At 39.1% G+C, this 19,371-nt stretch overlaps 3 protein-coding genes, 1 long non-coding RNA gene and 1 pseudogene across 10 annotated transcripts in view; 3 read left to right on the forward strand and 2 right to left on the reverse strand.

Moving 5' to 3' along the window:
- Positions 1–19,371, reverse strand: part of LOC124336056 — a 65,773-nt gene that overhangs the window by 7,477 nt on the left and 38,925 nt on the right. The window contains exons 5-6 of one of the 4 annotated variants that reach the window (XM_046789661.1): positions 8,348–8,497; positions 4,455–5,029 (exon numbers count right to left, since the gene is read on the reverse strand). The exons of 2 other annotated variants lie outside the window; for them this stretch is intronic. In XM_046789661.1, coding sequence (XP_046645617.1) covers positions 4,533–5,029; positions 8,348–8,497 — 647 coding nt within the window. In that variant the 3' untranslated portion in view covers positions 4,455–4,532. Of the gene's footprint in view, positions 1–4,454; positions 5,030–7,578; positions 8,290–8,347; positions 8,498–19,371 lie in introns of those variants that run through there. One more of the 4 variants, XM_046789662.1, reaches the window with a different exon arrangement.
- Positions 1,238–3,400, forward strand: LOC124336441. The gene is made up of 3 exons (XM_046790250.1): positions 1,238–2,325; positions 2,404–2,585; positions 2,653–3,400. Exons 1-3 carry the CDS (start codon positions 2,265–2,267, stop codon positions 3,094–3,096), a joined length of 687 nt encoding a protein of 228 aa, XP_046646206.1. The 5' UTR covers positions 1,238–2,264; the 3' UTR covers positions 3,097–3,400.
- Positions 7,119–19,371, forward strand: part of LOC124336578 — a 56,907-nt gene continuing 44,654 nt past the window's right edge. For 3 of the 4 annotated variants that reach the window (XR_006917078.1, XR_006917079.1, XR_006917080.1), the window contains exons 1-3: positions 7,119–7,304; positions 10,370–11,339; positions 11,400–11,479. This is a non-coding gene — a long non-coding RNA (uncharacterized LOC124336578). The remainder of the gene's footprint in view (positions 7,305–10,369; positions 11,340–11,399; positions 11,480–19,371) is intronic. The other variant, XR_006917081.1, reaches the window with a different exon arrangement.
- Positions 8,927–10,692, reverse strand: LOC124336277 (annotated as a pseudogene).
- LOC124336201 lies at positions 15,604–19,265 on the forward strand. Its single transcript, XM_046789912.1, has 6 exons — positions 15,604–15,794; positions 17,052–17,212; positions 17,279–17,466; positions 17,530–17,705; positions 17,764–18,143; positions 18,208–19,265. The coding sequence occupies exons 2-6, from the start codon at positions 17,086–17,088 to the stop codon at positions 18,861–18,863; spliced, it is 1,527 nt and encodes a 508-aa protein (XP_046645868.1). The 5' UTR covers positions 15,604–15,794; positions 17,052–17,085; the 3' UTR covers positions 18,864–19,265.

Raw genomic sequence — 19,371 nt, forward strand, 5'->3', positions numbered from 1 at the left:
TTTTCCGATACGATTTTGATAAAAAGGCTGTTTTGTCGAAAAAATCACTGACTCAAAATTTTCGAATCGGCGGGCCTGTCCGGACAGTTCGGTTAAGATCATGCATGCCAATAATGCCACTAGAGAATATATTTTGCGTTCTTAACGAAGGAATGAGCACACAATGCCGCGAGCTGATTGAGAAACTGCCAATATGACGGCAATATGATCGAAATTGCACTGTTTGCTTCACTTTCACCACTGATGTAGGCCACCCAATCCTTGATGTCACGACGTGTTATAGCGTAGCTCGAAGACTATGACAGCACTAACCAATAGAAATAGAAAAATCTGTTCTAGTATTTATCCGTCGGTTGTTTTTCCTCTTTTAATTCGAGATGCGGAAGGCGTCCGTCTTTTCAGTCTGCTGACCTTCCCTACGTTCAATGCTGCGTCATCTTTTGTCAGGATCAAAATTTCCGCTTGAGCTTTCACTCGAGACGTCATTGAATTATTTTTTCAAACAGCAGGGATCTCTTTCCTGATTGCCCTTCTACACGACACTCGGGCGATTCGATCTGTCACTCTAATCCAGTCGCTTGAAACTGATGGATAGCTGTGTTAAAGCTTTAGTGTATTATTTTCGTAATTTCCCACGTTTCCTTCCGTTACGGGGTTTGACTTGGTTTTGGTTTCAATCTCCCCACAAATTGCAAGAAAAGTAAAGAAAAAGTGTTGGTTCTTAGCGCCTCATTGACACTAGTTCTGCGAAAACAAAGGACATTATTCCAACCTCTGAGAATTAAATTCTGGAATAATCTACTTACAAAAACATTGGCATCTCAACTCGCAATCAGCTCATTAAAAGCTTCGTTTTCCGTCCTAAGTGAGAACTAGTGTTTTTTTTTTTGTTGCGCCGCAGCTGTCTGTTTATTGATATGGAAATTTACCAAACAGGAAGCGGAAGAAACGCGCTACGAACTCACGCCAGCGCGCTGAACTGATGTTTGACCTCAACTCTGCTGGATAATGTCTTGGCACCTGATACAAATCCCTAAAAGTCTAAAGCCGACTTGTTGGCAATGACAATATTGCTAGACCGGTTCAAAGCCATGTTTATTTACGAGGAGTCTTAGTGAAAGTCTCTTGACTTTGTTATTTAACACAATCTAAAAGTAATTTATTTTTGGCAATGAGTCATGTTTGTTTCAACGTTCTTTTTTAAAACATTTGCTTTTCTGTTTTTGGTTTTTTCTTTAGTCGGCAAATACGGACGACGATGCCTTAAGTTGGAATTTGCATTTCGGGTGCAACGCTTTCACCACCGACAATTGTGACGTATTCATTCTGATTCGCGCCATTTTTGAAAATGTCGCAAACATCCGCTTTTCTGGCGAAGTTTGCGTAGATTTTAGCACGAATTTTTGCCGTTACTAAACAAGAGTAGCACAAGGATAGAATCAATTTAGGGTTGTTGCCCAATCGTAATTAAATTGCCCAATCGTGTTACCCCCTTTACCTAATAAAAATAATTAGTTTAAATTTATTAAGTGTATTGACGTAGTTGTCGGGGGCAAGGGAAATTTCCTTTTCCCCGGCATCAGAATTTCATAGGCTTTTCTTTTTTCCGAGATTATCCTTGAGTATAATCTATGCCTTGGGATTTCAAGGATAGCGGGAGTTAAGTCCAAGATGGTGTCAACTTTTTCAAGAAATATGAATAATAACTTTAACACCTCTCTAAAAGGGTGCGGTATTGTTCAGAAAGATAAACCACGGAAATTGCAGTTTTCCAAAAAAAGAAGGCCGAAATATGAAAAAAATGCCTGAAAACATTTTTCAATTTGGTTCAAGGAGTCGTTGCTGGTATCTCGCCCAGTCAACCAGCGAACCAGAAAGAACTGGCCGTTGCGAGTCCCAACTATATTTTCCCAACAGGGTTCCCCTATATGTTGGCTTCACCTTGTCGAGTCAGTTTTCTTCGGTACATAACTGGCCTTGTCTGGATTTTTCGGGCACTTGGTTCCGTAAGGGAAATCTAGCTTGGAAAGCCATGGAGGAGGATGTGAAGGCCATCACGCAACAACACCCTGCTTTACTCTATTGTATGCTGCCACTGCTCAATGAGATTTTTCTTTTTGGATACATTCGCCGCCGGCTACGTATTACGGCACCGGTTGCCTTTCGTTTCTGATATTATGACGCGAGTCGCTAACCTCCCGCTCAACGCAATGTATATATAGTCACGCGGGAACGGTGGACCTGGTTAACAGTCGGTGCGAACCATGGCGTCCGAACGCGCTCTCCTTCTCGTTCAATTCATTTCGGTTGTTGTGTTTCTTTCAAGCAAGTGACTTTGAATCATTTTAAAGACTCTTTTGTTTTCATTATTTTTCTAACTCGATTGGCTATTTGCGTTTACAGGCCATGTGTTGGCGGAAAAAGAGTCGAACTCTACGGTGAATTCTCACGTTGAGGAACCTCCGCGAGCTGTTCCTACCGACGTCGTCATGAGAACCCATTTCACTAGACTCGTTCACGAAGGAGACGATCAGGATCTCGTTTGTAGTTGCAAACTATTGAATTCCCATACTCTCTGGCTCAAGGTAGTACATTGTACAGTTTTAGTTTTAATGACAACAAAAATTGAGTGGTTCATTTTTTTAAATTCAGAACGGAGTCCAGTTGGAAAATGGCGAAATCGTGGACATTGTTTCCATGCAGGGCAGCGATTCGTTGTTGAGATCGACGCTGACCATCAGAGCGGCCGAACAGTCGGATAATGGAGTGTACACTTGCCTTTTCATCAGCGACACGGGCAAGACCTCGCTGAAGACATTCGACCTTTTGGTGACGGTGCCGAGCCCCATCAAAGCGGTGGGCGATTTTTTGAATCAGCGAGGAATTACGGCAGTCATCGGCGTCATGGCCGCGCTCATCATCCTCATGGCAATCGCTACCGCCTTGAGTTACACGTCTGTATTCAATTGCAAAAGGAGAGAAGAAACATGTGCGAAAAGTCCTTCCGAACTCTCGGTGGGTGGCCATCATTCCGACCCGTTCGTCCTTGGCACGGATAACCCAAAAAGGATTTCACCGACATCATCGCCAGTGTAGAGAGAGACAGAGACAACAAGTCCATCTTCAATCAGGAAACCGAAGAGAAAACTTGTCCTCCCCGCACGTGAAAAATGCAAACCAAATTCTTAATTTAAACACGACTGTGCCATTGAATTCTCCGTCTTTTGACGTGACTTGAAATGACGTGATTTCAGACAATTTGTTTGATTTTGCCCCGTTTCAGTTTAGTTTGAAAATTCGTCTGCCTTTTTTTTACCTAATTTGAATGGATGTTAGGTTCCTTTGCTGTATATTTAACTTTCATTGCCATTTTTTAAATATAGTCTTTCATCTTTTGAAATTTAGTCGAAGGGTTTTTGGTTTTTCTCTAGTGAGATTCTGATATTTGTTCATTCAAAGTCACCAAATATTTTTCTTGAATGGAGTCAAGATTTTTCTGGATCAATCTCGTTTAGCCGGTTCAAGACGGTTTGGATCGGTTTTAGTGAGGTATTGGAGGCCGATTATTACCGGTTTGGGAGCTGGCGTGACCGACATTAATTCTGGGAACAAAAAATAACGTGCCGTCGGCGTTTAGAAAGTGTTCACGGTGCGCGTAAGCTTTTTTCCTCGGTCTTTTTTTTTTGTTGTTGACTCGCTGAATGCCTCATTAAACCAATATTTTGCTGGTGATTGCATAGTAACTGCTACGTTTGTTGGTTTTATTACTATGAAGTTATTCGGCAATGGCCTCTTTAGATATAGGTATTAAAATCTGAGAGAACTGGTTATTACTTCTGGGCAAATATTTCCACACGGGGATATCCATTTGAAATCGATGTAATAATGTAATATTTAATGTGATCTATTGACAGATACTAAACGTGTCCCTGATGCTGTAGATTAAAATGAGTAATAACTCACGTTTTCTTCCGTTATTATTTCGTTGTAGCTAAGGAAATGGTCCTAGCTAAGTATCCAATCGCTCTTTATTAAAAGAATATTCATTTGGTTAAATTAAAATTGAACTGAAAACGGTGAAAACCAATATAATTTAGTTTCTTTTTTTTTATCTGACAATCAAAACGAGTTTTTCATGTCTCCTGTTCCTGCACTTAATTTTACAGACAGATTGGCGAATTTATGTGTAGCAATGCACACCTGCAATGCGCATGTAACAGTGAAACGCAATTAAACGAGAATCAATTTTCTTCCATTTCTAGTCCGACCGGCATTTTTAAAATCTGGTAATCGAAATCGTCTTTTTATTTGCCGCGTCTAATGCAGATAAAACTTGAAAATTTGTTTGTGTATTCAGTAAGTGTTTTTGCTTAATGCTTATACAACAAAATTTTCGTAGAGAAATGCCCACCCCTTAATGAAATAGAATCGAATGAATTTCCTTCCATCCCCCTTGTGTAAACCAATAAAAACAATTTTTTTCTGTCAAATATCAGTCGATGATGATTTTTAAAAATTCGGATTATTATCAATCAAAGGGAAGCGACAATCTCCTCCTCCAACATGAAACCGTTGAAATGAGTGCGAGGAAAATTGTCGTCATACAGAGTTGAACTTACCTCCGCATCCGCACGGTCAATTTGCACCCAGACTCGATCGTCGTTTTTCAATTTCAGCGTCGACTGAAAGGTCACTTGTTCGTTTTGACCGTCGGCGCTGACGACGACATTGTTTCCCTCTTCAACATAACCATTCGCGATTCGATTACCGTTTAAATAAAGACTAACTCCGAAATCAACTAAAATCGATGAAATTGGAAAGTCCACCAGTGCCGTGAACGAGAAGAAATAAATTCCCGTTCGCGGTGCTGTGAATATCCCCGTCGTCAAATCCATGGCATTTCCCTCGTTCGTCCGGACCACTTCGAACGAAATCGGAGTGTCAGTTCGGTTAAACGAAGAACTTCTCTGGACGTAGAAATAGACGGGCGTCGATTTGACGTCGGCGTATCCGATCGATTTCTGAAATTCTTTTCATCAACCGTAGAATGAAATAATGCTCATTAATTGCAATTGAATAATTGGTGTGAATAAAACATTTACCTGCATCGTTAGGGAGTTTTGTGAAATCGCAATAAACGGATTCCATCTTCGCTGTTCCCATGACGAAATAAATTCCACTCCAAATGTGGCCTATCATTTTGAGATCCCCGCATGAAGATGGCAGTCCGTTTACGGCAACTGTTGATTGGTTATTTTGGTTATTGCTAGTCAGAGAAGAGTCAAAATCGGTGGCTACTGTGCGTTCATTTTTCTCTCGTAAAATGGAAGTTAAAAGTGAATCTTGTTGTTGAACTTTGGCCTTTAGTTCAGTCACTGTTGACTCTAATTGAATCACTTTTGACTCCAAGCTTTTTAGTTGTGAATCTTTGGCCTCCAAACTTTTCACGACTTCTTTTATTTGAATCTATTATGCAAATGAAATACAAACCCGTTATGAGACATAAATGAAATTACAAATTGAATCACGGACTGTCAAAAACAGAAGCGTGGCGTGAAAACGAAATTTCGATTTTCTTACGTAATTTTCTTTCAGTTGTCGAAATTCTTCTTCCAAGGAAAAAGTAGCGCCAGTTGAACTAGACGTCCAACAAATCAAAACCAACAACAAACCCATTTGGGTGAATGAGGTTACAAAAAAAAGTACCATTTTTCAAGTTTTTAGGAATTCTGGAATAAGACTGTGTTGTCAAACTGGACGTGCGTTTCAATTTATAGGAACCATTTGTTGGATTTAGCATGGGTTTAACTTAAAGGTCAATAATAAAATGTAGATAAACGAGTGTTTGTGTTTGTATGTAATCCCTGTCGAAAAAAAAGATAAGTTTTCCATTTGAAACTTGAATGTCACTTGTCAGTTGCAATTTTGTTTGTTGTTTACGTGGCTACATTGGACAATCTATACTGTTTATTGAGACGGGGGATTCACCTGCAGCAATGTTTAACCTGTGGACCGGTCAAACAGGGAAGAGATTACAGAGGAAAAATAAATACAAATAAATTTCAACATTTAATAAAATTTAATTTAATTTTCATTCAGGTTTTTTATGTCCACCATAGGAATTCTGTTTGAATTCAGCCCGCCATCCTCTTTGTCGGAGAGGATTTCGCTGATCGGATCTCTGCATTGGGATCGTCGAAGCTTTTTGGATGGCGTCAGCATCTACCGGGCAACAGTGTGGCCGTCAACTCGGTTTCCGACTCTCACAATCGTGGTTTCAACGGACTGAAGCAGTATGATCTCCGCTGAAACGACGTCAACATCATCTCTTCGCTAATGAAGTCTTTTCCAACTAACTGAGTGACCCGCTGGTGACGTCGAACTCAACGGCGCTTTGATCGAGGTCATCAGGACGGAGCCGAATCAACTGCGCATCCAGGATCAAGTGGACACTGTCCATCCCAATTCGCCCAATCAGGTCGGGTGTTTCCAAAATCAACAGCAATTCTCGTGTAGCCATTTGATTTGATTTCGTTTGTTTCTTTCAAACAGGCCAGCATAGCAACATGTCCAGCAGCGCCGACGACCGCAAGGATGCCTCGCCAAAGAAATAGTCCTGTCCATCACCGCAGTCGCGCGGAAGAATAGGCAGACGTCGCCGGACAGACCTAACTTAGCCGACTTTAGAACTACGACGATGACGACGGCCACCACCAACATCTTTACGGAAGCCACTCAGTTCACAACGATTCCTGCCGGCTCTGCGCATTCTCTAGTCAAATTAGGATCCACCGGAAGCATCCGAGTTCTTTTCGGGCTAAGGTGCCCGCAACTCCTCCGATTTCCTCGGACGGTCCAGTGAAAGCGATTAGCCACCGTCGCTCAGCTTGGCCATAGGCCCATAGCCATAGCCATAGCCCATAGCCCATGCGCAACGATGCGCTAGTCCTAAAAGAGACAATCGCGAAATAAATTCAAAAAGTTGATGTTTTTCATAACTAGATGGCTTCTGTCGCTTTGCAGACGACGGGAAATATTATTGTGTTCAAAACAAGTTTGGCTGTTTGTGTTTGCACCTGTTGCTGTTTAGTGTTTACACACTCAGGAAATGAGCAACTGTTGTCTATTATTGTTGAATATACGTGATACCGTTTTACTTAGTTTATTGCGAAATGTGAGCTTTCTATTGTGGTCCTAAATTATCTTCAACCTGTCTTTCACCAATCAGCCGAATCGTAAATGAAATTCAAGATTCCAGTTCGTCACTTCATCAGCAACCCTAGTGTTCTTTCTGCCTGAAAGTAGTAAGTTAAAAACAAAAAGCATTTCGTCCAACTACGATTGGTTCTCACGATTTTATTTATAATTTTTGTAAGTTATATGAGTCTGGACTCATGGTATTGAGATTTTTGCCTGAGATTATTTTTGAGTTTTTCATTTGTCTGTTGTTTCTGTTGACTTTTCAATGCGAATTTTTCCCTTAAATCTGACCTGCGTCAAATTGGGGCAGGTGATCGGGTAAACGGTTGGAGTAATTGATTCCAGTAAAAAAATGAGGCATGAGATTGGAAAGGAAAACCATTTTTGCAGACAAAAACTTGAAAATCTGTGTGTGTATTCACTAAGTTCGCATTCGCATACATGTACGTAGTTAATATTTTGCGTAGATAGAGAGAAGAAATACACACCCCTTGATGAATAAGAACTTATTGAATTCCCTTCCATTCCCCGTTATAATTGAAATAAAAAAAAAAAATTTCGTGTCGAGTATCAGTCATCGATCACGATTTTGCAAATTTCGGGTCAACGCTCAAAGAGAGGCGACAATTTCCTCCTCCAACATGAAACCCGTGTAATGAGTGAAGTGGTAAATGTCGTCAAACAGACTCACTTGTGGTGATAACAAACCAATTTCCATCCAGACTTGATCGCCTTTTACCAAGCTCAGCGTCGACGGGTAGCTCATCTGACTAAACTGAATGACGTCGGTGTTTGACTCACTAACATAACCCGTCCCGATTCGACCCCCGTTCAGATATTGAAAAACTTTAAATTGAAGAAGAGATGATGAAGCTGAAAATTTCGCCAGCGCTGTGAAGGCAAAGTAATAAGTTCCTTGTCGCGGTGCCGTGAATATTCCCGATGGTAAATCCATGGCATTTCCCTCGTTCACCCGCGCCAAATTGTACGTAATCGGAGTGTCCAATAGGTTGAAGTTAAATTCTCTCTGGACGTAGAAATGGACGGGCGCTGATTTGACGTCGGCGTATCCGATCCATTTCTGTTTGTCTGTAAACAAAAGAATTAGACAAACAATAACAAGTAAAAGTAAAATAATTTCTAGTACCATTTTGATTGGCATTAAAATTGCAGTAAATCATTTCCATCTTCTTCGCTCCTTTGACAGAAAAGAATCCGCTCAGTTTATGTCCCGTTCGTTGTAGATCCGCACACGATGTTGGCATTTTACCAATGTCAACTATTTCACTCGTTCGAGCTGTTAAAAACAATTTGATTTACAATTTACTTAATTTGATTTACAATTTAATTCATCATTTTATTGTAAACAAACTTTAAGTTAATCATTTACCATTTAATTTTGTTGTCAAATCGGCAATGACCGCATTTGTGCTCGATGTTGTTGAGGCCAAATTTGTTGTTGTGGTTTCCAAAAGATTTAAGGTTGCTGAACCATTTCATTCGGTTACATTATAAGAAACTTTTCATTTTTATTTAAATCGAGATATTACCGCTCAGTTCTTTTCTCAGATTGTCTTCGGTATCTGTTAGTTCGTTCAACCGTTGCGAATTTGCTACTTAATTACAGAAACAAAATTACTAAGATTTAAAAAAAAGCTTAAATTCAAAATAATGTCATTTTACCGTTTAATTTGCTCGTCAGGTCATCGACGGTGGATTTTGTTTGACTCAATTCGATCCTAGTTGAGGTCAATAATGTTTTGGTGGCATCCAACTCTTTTTGGGTAATTTCCAACTTTTGTTGTACCACTGGAAAATTCAAATTAGACTTCAGTCGTAATTTGATTTCATATTATTGATTTAGAAATCAATTTAATTAGTTAATTTAAATAACTCTAAATTTAATTTTGGTTTTCACACAAATGAAGTCCCGCTGCTGAATGTAAAATAACTCGTGCAAGAAAAAGGAAGAATCTGTTTCACAATAATTTGAAATTACCTGCTAGATTTTCTTCAGTGATTTTTATTTTATCTGAAAACATCTGTGAGATTGCTGCAAATTCCTTTTTAGTTTCTGAAATTCACAGAAATATTTTGTTTTTGATTCTTTTAAATCCGTAAAACCTTTCAGTTTAAAAAATTAATAGGCTTATACATTTTTAACTTCTATGTACAGCTTAATTAATTAATTTTTTATGTATGTTACCTTCCCTAATGGTGATTAGCTCTTTCGCAAATTTAGCTTCAAAATTTGCCATTGTTTCTAAAAATATTTTTATGTAAATTTTTTATGTTAGGGTCATTTCATTCGCGAATAGAATTGTGATAATGAATCCGAATGAATCCATTTTAAATACCTTTGTTGTCTTGTGCTGGCAATTCATTTTGTTCAGATATAACCCCATCATTAACACAATCATCTAGAAATTCAAAATTAAATTAAACTTTTTTTTTGTTTATCCAGTTTTTAAAAATCAGCGCACCGGCGTTCAATTTAGGATTAAATTCAAGTTGCAAATGTTCAAATTGTTTAGGAAAATTTTGCATTTGAGTCTTCACTCGACCGCAATCTTCCTTTGTCGGGCAGATCAAGGTAAACCTTCGTGACGGCTGATTGTCATACAGGCGCCACTCATTAGTCAGTGAGAAATCAGCAGATTGCACTTTGCTGGTCAGTCTGACACTGTCGAAAGGAAAGATTTTCACTTGACTGGGCTCGATCTGTTGACTGAGGAGCTGGGAAAGGTGCTGGACCACTTTGTTTCTGACTTCTTGATTCCAAATTGTAAAACTGACACTGAGAATTCCCTGTGTGACCGTTTGATTGTGAATGGAAACGACATTCTTGTGATTTAGCAGAGCCATCGGCGAGTAGAAATAGATATTCTTGTTGTTTGAAGTGGTTTGACTGTCGTAAATATTGACACAAACAGACTCGAATTGCACGGAGGAAATTTTAATCGGCGGTTGATCCTCGCGAGGCTCAGACGATGAAGCCAAACTTGTCAGACAAAGAATCGACGCAACTATCAGTTTCCATGACAACCAAATTCCCATCTGTAAATTTAAAATTTACGAAATAACATGACGACAATGTATTGATGTAACAATAATGATTTGTCTAATAATTGAATTTATTTTTGTTCAATTTTTACTACCTTTGAAACAGAACTCGGATCCCTCGATGTGCTTCGATGAAGAACAGATGAAGATGTGACGGTATGAACTGAAGGTGAAACGTAACACGAAGTTTTGTGATACGTAATTCTTAACAGAAACTAAACTTTTCCAGCTGTCTCGTTCGTCCACAGCAAAGTCTCATCACAGCCATTCGCCAGCGCCTGAGGAAAATGAAACCTGAAACGAAATTAAACCTACCAGTCCACTGATCACATCCCATCTCCAAAAGGAAGAACTGCATTGCCACAAGGTAAACGTTCTACGATAACCTTGCAAACAACGTAAAATCCCAAACAAAATTATCGACGTCATAAAAATATTTTAGTAGTACGAATCAATAACCGACACAAGTTAAGTTGAGGAATTATACATTGAAGAACACGTAATAAGGACAAGTTAATCCGTAAGTACAGCAGAGAATTTTAAAATTAATTTAGTATATTAATTTTTTTTTAAATAAGTTAGGTTAGGCTATTGAAGCAAACATTTGCAGCTACAAAAAAATTACTGTAAAATCTCTTTAATTATCTTGTCATTAGAAATTGAGGCAGCTGATTGGTTGTGGCCGAGGCAGATCCAGTTACGGAATTATTATTATGCAGACTGCTGCATTCTCTACATGGCCACCCCCTAATGCCGACTGGCCAGCTGGTTCCAAGTGAAGAATAATATTGGCTATGTCTGACTTTATTTCGTTGTGTTGGCAAACGGCTCAAATATTCCGATCAAAGATTGGGAAACCGCCAAACCGGGAACAAATTTACACAGGATTTACATAATTGCTTCGGTGTTGGAAGTGATTAGAGGAGCGTGGCCACGATGTATCGCCGACAAGGAAATCACGACCAAGATCACATATCTGCTAAACGATTTGATTTGGCCCAGTGGTGGGTGAATTTTTAATTCAGGAGGACGAGTTGCAGTCTAGTGACATTGAATCGAACAATACGCATTATAAGGTAATTAAGGTAAGAAATTTTCCTTTAGTTTGTTTGATTCTATTGAAATGGAGATTGTAGAGATTGACGTCGACGTAAGATGCAGAAAATTCAACTCACCTGAGCCAACACCACGACATTCATAAAAATGGAGGCAGCAGGTAAGAACTTTTTGTATTTTTTCGCGAATTGTAATTTCAATTGAGAATTGCCGACTGATTGCGTGCCCCAATTCGCATTAGCAATCGTTTCATTAAATTGAAGTGTTGGTCTTACATTTTCTTTTAAGCGGCCGTTGCTGTTCTTTTTCACTTCGTGCGAATAAATGGCGCGTCTGTTTATTTCTGTCTGTTATTTCGCGTCTGCGGTGGCCGGCGGGTGAAATTAACATTTTGCCAATTAAAACGGGGGGGAAAAACGAAGATTAACGAGATGCGTAGGTAATAGAAGAGTTTCATTCTCGTGTTGATTTCATTTCATTTCGAGCTGCGATAGGAAAACAAATTTGAATAATTTATATTTTTAGTGGGAAATCTGGCAATTAGAACGGGTTTTTTACGTCTCCTTCTCTTGTTTTTTAGAGACAGACAAGCCAATTTTTCTGGACGAGTGCACAACTGAATTTCAAATTCACCAGAAAAAATAATTTGAAAATTCCATTCCGCTAGTGAATTAAACGCGAATGAATTCTCTCCCATTTTTTCCCATTTGAGGAAATTCCTTCCCTTTTTTCCACCCATTTTCTCTCTCTCTCCCGACAAAAAAAAATAAACTTCTTTCACAAACGGACAATGACTCCGAGAGTCCAGGAGTCCAGGAGAAAGTTTTTCTTAGCTATTTTATAGCTTAAATATATATATATATAGAACTATAGCTTATCTATATTTCTTATTCCTTTTATTTTGTATTTTATTTTGTTTTATTTTTCTAGTTGCGTTTAGAATTTTTACGATAATCTTCTTTTGATATTATAAAAAAGGAAGAGATCAAAAGTTGACCATAAATTTATTGTCTTTTTTTTTCGGTCGGATTGAATGGAACGTGAAAATTTTTTCTTTGAATCAAATTGGATGGTCAATCCCGCGCCACTGTTTTTGTTTTTTTCCCGCAATTTTTTTGATTAGTTGCGGTTTATCAGCCAAATTTGCATGTGCCGATTAATCCTCCCCTCCCGGCTAGGAACTGGTTTTTTTTATTCTTCTCTTCGGTGAGACTCACGATTTTTTTGGTTTTTTGAGTCATCGACTAATTTAAATAATCGCCGGTGATTTGATTGAACATTTTTACGGTCTAAATCTCGGTCTAAATCTTTTGCGGTGTATATCTCAAATTTATTCAAATCGGCGTGAAACTTTCTTTTCTCTCTCTCTCTCTCCCACCTACCCCCAAATGAATGTCTTTAACCTTTTCGGGATAAACAACAAATACCTATTAAAGGTATCTCAACTCGAAAATAACTTAAGCACCGCCACTAACTGCACAGGGAAAGATATCAGACTACTCATTTCAAAGTTACTTTCTTTTCCTGGACCATTCAAATGCTAACAAGTTTTGAGTCATAGACTCTCTCTCTCTCTCTCTGGGCCGGCTGGGATGGATGGCGGAAGGGGGGGGGGCTATAGTTGCAACTACTATAACCAACAGCTGAGACCTCCGACCTTCTTCCATAGTAAGAGGCAAGTTTTTGGTGGGGGGCAAGTCCAGCCTTCGATCCGGCCGGAAGCCCATACACACAGTGTGTGTGTATATGTATCCCGCCCCTTATTACCCATGTGTGTGTGTGTTTAACTTGCGTGAGTTTTGGTTTTGATATGACGAGTCGTGACCAGCAGCCAAGGCGGACTGTTTGATGATGGTCTACCATCATTTTGGTGTAGTTTTTCTTTATTTCTTTATTTATTAGATATTCTTTTTCGCACGAGTCTGAAACTCGTGCGTGTGTATTCAACTATTCCTGCGGGAGTCACGATCAAGAGCCACACACACACCAGTGAAAATCCATCAAAGTTTTGTGTGTTGCTATTTAGCCCCCCTTCCAAAGAGCTGCTGGCTGGACTGGACTGGACTGGGCTGGGGGGTTAGATTGTTAATTGTTAGATTGTTAAATTAAATATCTTTTACCGGTGTTGGAGAAAAACAAGATTCAATTTTTTGATATCCTCCCTCCCTAATCTTTTACTTAACGCAGTATTGTTAATCATGTTCATTAGCCTTTATATAGGTGCTGAACTGTGCTAACCATTGTTCTTTCTACTATATTTCTCTCTTATAACAAAAAACAAGAAAATTAGTTTTTTGGTTTAGCCCTTTTTTCGGTAGAGTCGATTTGTCATTGCTCCTCCTCCTTCCATACCGAAATAATGATTGTTATTATTATTACTTACTAACTATATTATACCTTTCATCTTCTTCCTTCTTTTCTTTTCTTTTTTGACGATTATAATACACAATCCATGAATGATGATCAATCCCGTCATATTTTTCTTTTCTTTCCCCCTGTGATTTGTTTTTTATTGTTATTATTATTCCGGATCGGAATAATAATCTCATCTGTCGCCAGTCTCACGGCTCCTATTATTCAAGACAGTGACCGACGAGTGTGTGTATCTGCATCCTCGTCTTTTTTCTCCCGATACACAATAGGAAGGATAGGGAATATCCAGCGTCTACCCCACAAACAGTTTCATTCGTGTGTAATCACGTCGTCGCCGTGTGTGTGGGAAAAAAGAAGGAAGTAAAGAATGGGGTAAAGAAGGGATTTGTTTGCCTTGCAATATAACGGGGTATACGGTTTGTACATTTTGTGTCGAGTTTCTTTGAGTTGTTTCCCCATTGCCAGCGGATAGAATAGATGTATATGTATGTAGACTATACTAGCTATATCCCCGGCTGTATTATACATAAATGCATACTCAAATAGAGTATGTCGTGTATAGTTTAGCCGAGGATGTGAACGTGACATCTTTTCAGGGTCCCGGTTCTTTTTATTTCTTTTTCTTTTCTGTTCGCCGCGGCTCACAATGAGACGCGTGTCTCATCAACCCCCCAGACAAAAGGGACCCCAAGTAGCTCTCAGAGAGAGAGAAACTTGTTAGTAGCCATCACGGTGACGTTTTGTTATGTTTTTTTACAGGAAAGATCCCGAAAGGCGTCAAAAACGGTTGAACAATGTTCGTTATAATGTCGCACGTTGATTTATAGTCGTTAATTTCATTTCAAAGGGATTGAAGGGCGAATTTCAAATGAGAAACATGTCAGAAAGGTCTGTGCAGTCGAGCCGAGCCGCCATGTTGGCTATTAAATAGCCCCCGACGACGAGATGGAGGACGATATAATTGCATCAGATTTCGCCCAGTCAGCAACGAAACGAGCTTCATCATCAAGAAGAATCGAGAAGAATCAAAATGCATCCGGATGACGTGGTAATTATGCGACGGGCGACCGAAGTGGCTGCCAATTTCTTATCCAACTTCATTTTGTCGCGAGTGGAAGATGAGCAGAAACGCCGGGATTTCGTCGTCTGCTTGGAGCAATTGCTGGCCAGTCGTTTCGAACATCATTGGTATCCGGAGCATCCGAGCCGAGGGCAAGCTTACCGCTGCATCCGACTCAATCCATCCAGCGGTCGAGAAGCTCTGATTGAGACGGCCGTCATCGTGGCCGGTCTGACTTACGCCGACATTCAACTGCCCTTGGAACTGACCGTCTGGATCGATCCCGACAGCGTGGCCTACCGATTTGGCGAGAATGACGGATCGCATTGTACTCTGGTATCCTTCGAGGATCAATTCGAGCCTTTGAATAATACGACGACGATGACTACTCTTCAAACACCAATAAAAGGAGACCGAAAGGGTGTCCCTTGTCAGATTAATTTCCAGCTGGGTTGTTGTGCTCCATGTCCGGCATTGTCTCATAGTACAACTTATATCGAGCAATTTAGATGCCAGGGCTGATTGATCTCGTCCGCTTTGTCTGAGATGTTCATACGACAGCACAATAATATGTGTATGTATATCTTTTCCCTGTGTAAGTTGAGGCTCAAAAGCCAAATTTTCTTGTCAATATTCTTTATCGCTTGCACAAGAACTGCCACAAATAAAATTTCCAGTACAATAAGTTGTTAGTTTATTATCTTTAATTTATTTCATAGAATGTTATTTCCTTCACAATTTTTATTTTCTTAATATTTTTGAAAAAGAAAATGTATCGTTCGATTGCAGTCTGGCATCGTCCAACCTGTCGTCTGCAGATTTCACGGTAATAACAGAACAACGTGAAGTCGTGAACATTGATCAATGGCCAACTCTGTTCACAGAAAAGTTCAAATCATTTATTTGTGTGCTTAAAATTAGTTTGAGATTGCAGAGATTGACGTGAATAGTCAATTTGGCAAGATGAAGAAGATTCTTCACCTGAGCCAACAAGACATTGAAGAGGAATACAAAACGAAAATCATCAAAGTGGAAGTAGCAGGTAAGAACTTTTCGTTTTCTTTATCTGTCGCGAATTCAATTCTCAATTCGCCTAAGTAATGGCGTTTTGTTAATTAACACGACATGATTAAATTGAAATTGTTGTGTTGGTTTTTCATTTTGAAGATTTTTTTTGTCATTTTCACACCGAGCGAACAGATGGCGCGTCCATCCATTTCGGCGGATGAAATTCAAATTTTGGAAATTAAAACCGAAAAAGTGAAACGCAATTACTAAAGATGAACGAGATCGTAGGGAATAAAAGCGTTTCATTCTCATGTTGATTTATTTAATTTCGAGCTGCGATAGGAAAACAAATGGAGACATTTATTACCGTATTTTTTGTAAGAAAATCAGGAAAATCAAGTTTTTCAGAGTCCCCTGCCCTTATTTTTAGAGATACAAAAGAGAATTTTTCTGGACGAGTGCGCAATTGAAATGCAAATTCACCAGTGGAAAAATTATTTGAAAATTTCAATCCGTAAATGAATTAGAGGCGAACGAATTTTCTTCCCTTTAAATTCCCTTCCCCAAAATTTCGTGTCGACGTTTATTTTAGATGTTGAACCCCAAACCTCAAAATGACGCCACAATTTCCTCCTCCAACATGAAACCCATGAAATGGGTTAAATAGCGACTGTCGTCAGACAAAGACGAGGATGAACCAGTACTATTATTATAATAAATCTGCACCCAGACTTGATCACCTTTTTCCAAGTTCAGCGTCGACTGGAGGGTCAACGGATTCCTTTGATCAACGGGGGTGTTTGCCTCGTAAACATTACTCGAACCGATTCGATTCCTGTTCAAATAAAGAGAAGAATCTAAGAAAACCGCCGATGAAGAAGATGAAAGACACACCCGTCCCGTGAAAGAGAAAAAATAAATTCCCGGTCGCGGGGCCGTGAATATTCCGGGTGTAACCCAAAAATGATGTCTATAATAAGCGCCGAGCAATCACCCTACATTGCGCGACAAAATAATTAACCCTTACCCCTAACCCCCAAAAATTTATTATGCACTTTCCCTCATTTAAGATAAACCCAAAAAGTCCCGGAGGGAAACTGGCGACGCTAGGCGCGCGGCACAATTTTTTCATTTCTACTCACGTGAGTTATTTTAAAAATCTGGCAAAAGTGCATCTCGTGTCCAATGCAATTATTCTGTTCGCGCCTTAGAGGAAGGGAGAGAAATTCAGAAAAATCTTTAGTGTGTGATCGTTGACATTTGTTGTGGTTAATGCGTCTTGGTTTTCTAGACTTTCAGTGTTTTCTCTTACCATTATCTTCACCATGCCTCAGCCGAAATGGTACCACAAATCTCTATCAGAATTGTGTATGGACAGTATCGTCGATAACATGGAGAAATGGACGGCATCGCGTAGTTTGGTGCACGTTTCCACCCCCTTTTATCTTCTTCGTGAGTGTTACTTTTGTGGAATAATTGGTTACTATTATTTATCTATCTCATTTTCACTACATGCAGCTTCACATTGTCTGGAGTACATTATTCAATGTATCAATGAAGACGGAAGGCTAAAAGAAGAGATGTTTGATTTACTCCTCAATCCTCATTCGAAAGTTCTTGATTTATCGGAAAATGCATTTGTCTTTACTGAAAAAGGTGTCAAAAGACATCTCCGGATCGTGAGTTTAGCATCGGTCAGATGTTCGGTAATAATTATTTCGTCATTATTATGCAAAAGGGGATTAATGAATAACTTTTTGTAATTACAGCAACTTACTACACTAAAGTTTTGTAGTAATGAATTGCCATCCCCAACTCAAGTAGAAGAAACTTTTACTCCCATGTTGCAGCTGTTTGAACACCTGCAAATCCTTGATTTATCTACCTCGATTTATGGTGCAATTTGCATGCTCAATCTTGGATCAACTTGTAAACCAAAAATAAGGTAGTGTTTACTTTAATCAGAAAAATTTATCATATAAAACTTCAGATTTTCCACCTAGGGAGTTGCTAGTTGATTTCTGCCCTCGTGTGACCGATTTAGTAATGCAAGTTTTCTGCAAAGGTCAAAGTTCCCTTCACAAATTATCAGTTCTTGGCACAAAAGTGACTCATGCCGGAATTAGATTTGCTATCGAACATTTACCAGAGCTGAAAGAGTTAGGTTCTACGACTGATATCCCTCAAGTTTTATTTAGAATCAGAGAATCCAAAAAATATTCATTGACCAAGTTGTCTATGGGGACCATAGAACCCGACCTGATTCCATACGTCCCCTACAAAAAAGGCAATGTTTCGTTGATGGTTGACATGTGCCCGTCACTCGTCGATCTTTTCATTGATGTAAAAGGCGGCGAAGGATTTACGAATGAGGAGTTATTAGGTGAGAAAAATCTGAAATTGTGGTATTCTTATGTGTTGGGAAACTAAATGCAATTTTATTTCAGATTTTCGAGAACTTAAACTAATAAAAAATATCGAAATTGGGAAAACCTTTATGCCGTCATTCTCTATTCATGGTGGTTTAATTCCTCTTCTACAAGTTCATGGCCCTACACTTGAAAAGTTATATTTACCGTTGATGGAAGTAACGAATGAAGAGGTCGATCTCATCATCGAGTGCTGCCCGAATATTCGCCGTTTGCTACTTGCTATAGAAAGTCGTAGAAATCTGGAAACTCCCGAACCGGTGGTAGATGGCGTCTACTCTTCTCTTCGTTACTCAAAGGAAGTAATTCCGTTAAGGATGTTGGAAGAAATCATTCTGTCCTCTGCCGATTATTCTTCGCCATTCGCTATTTCACGCAAATTATTGCTGTTGCTTTTGTTTTCCCCTTCTCTTACATTGATTTCCATATGTGATTGTATCACTCTTGATGACCAGATCATTGAGGAAGCTTGCACTAGAAACAGTTTCAAGTATTTGACCAATTTAAGTTTGTACGGTTGTTCTAATGTGAGCCAGAAAGGCATCGATTTTTTCATGAACGAAACGAATCCTTTGGCCGAAATTACTTTGGTAGACTGTGGAAATGTGAACCTTGAGCATATGAAAACCATGGCTCAAGAGAAGCATTGGAATCAGGTATACATTGATGTGTGATCGGATTAAGACAAATGCGATCCAACATTCCTTAAGCTTCGAATCCTGTTCGAACATTTTCTTATGTTCATATGCTTTCAAAAATTTGTCCACATAAAAGAGAAAAGAAAATTTTTTTCATCCAAATTCTGTTTTTCTGTGATAATCAAGAAATATCTAAAAACATTCAATAACATCTATGTTTTAATTTAACAATTAACTTTATTCAACAAATTCTAGGGTTTAATTTTAGAGGTTTAAATTCAGGGCTGGCTCTACGGCTACACTACATTCTGATAAGCTAAACAAATCTTATCTTATTTTTTTGTTGTATATTAATTTAGGATATGATTTCCTTAACTTGTTCTAAGTTCGCTTAATTGTCCGTTGTAATTTGGTCAAATCAAATTTCTCTTCCTTCAAGCTGATGTCAGAAATATTGGCGTCGTTCTCTGGTGATCCTACTTTGACAGTGTGACTGGGCTCTGCTGGTGCTGGACTGGTGAAGAATGAATATATTCGTTGCTAC

Source organism: Daphnia pulicaria, chromosome 4 (genome assembly GCF_021234035.1).
Source record: "Daphnia pulicaria isolate SC F1-1A chromosome 4, SC_F0-13Bv2, whole genome shotgun sequence".
Lineage (NCBI taxonomy): Eukaryota > Metazoa > Arthropoda > Branchiopoda > Diplostraca > Daphniidae > Daphnia > Daphnia pulicaria.

Coding starts and splice junctions, on each gene's coding strand:
- LOC124336441 (XM_046790250.1), top strand. CDS start 2,265: ATGGCGTCCGAACGCGCTCTCCTTCTCGTTCAATTCATTTCGGTTGTT. Junction 2,326..2,403: donor GGTTGTTGTGTTTCTTTCAA/GCAAGTGACTTT, acceptor TTGCGTTTACAG/GCCATGTGTTGGCGGAAAAA. Junction 2,586..2,652: donor CCCATACTCTCTGGCTCAAG/GTAGTACATTGT, acceptor TTTTAAATTCAG/AACGGAGTCCAGTTGGAAAA.
- LOC124336201 (XM_046789912.1), top strand. CDS start 17,086: ATGCCTCAGCCGAAATGGTACCACAAATCTCTATCAGAATTGTGTATG. Junction 17,213..17,278: donor CACCCCCTTTTATCTTCTTC/GTGAGTGTTACT, acceptor CACTACATGCAG/CTTCACATTGTCTGGAGTAC. Junction 18,144..18,207: donor TACGAATGAGGAGTTATTAG/GTGAGAAAAATC, acceptor ATTTTATTTCAG/ATTTTCGAGAACTTAAACTA.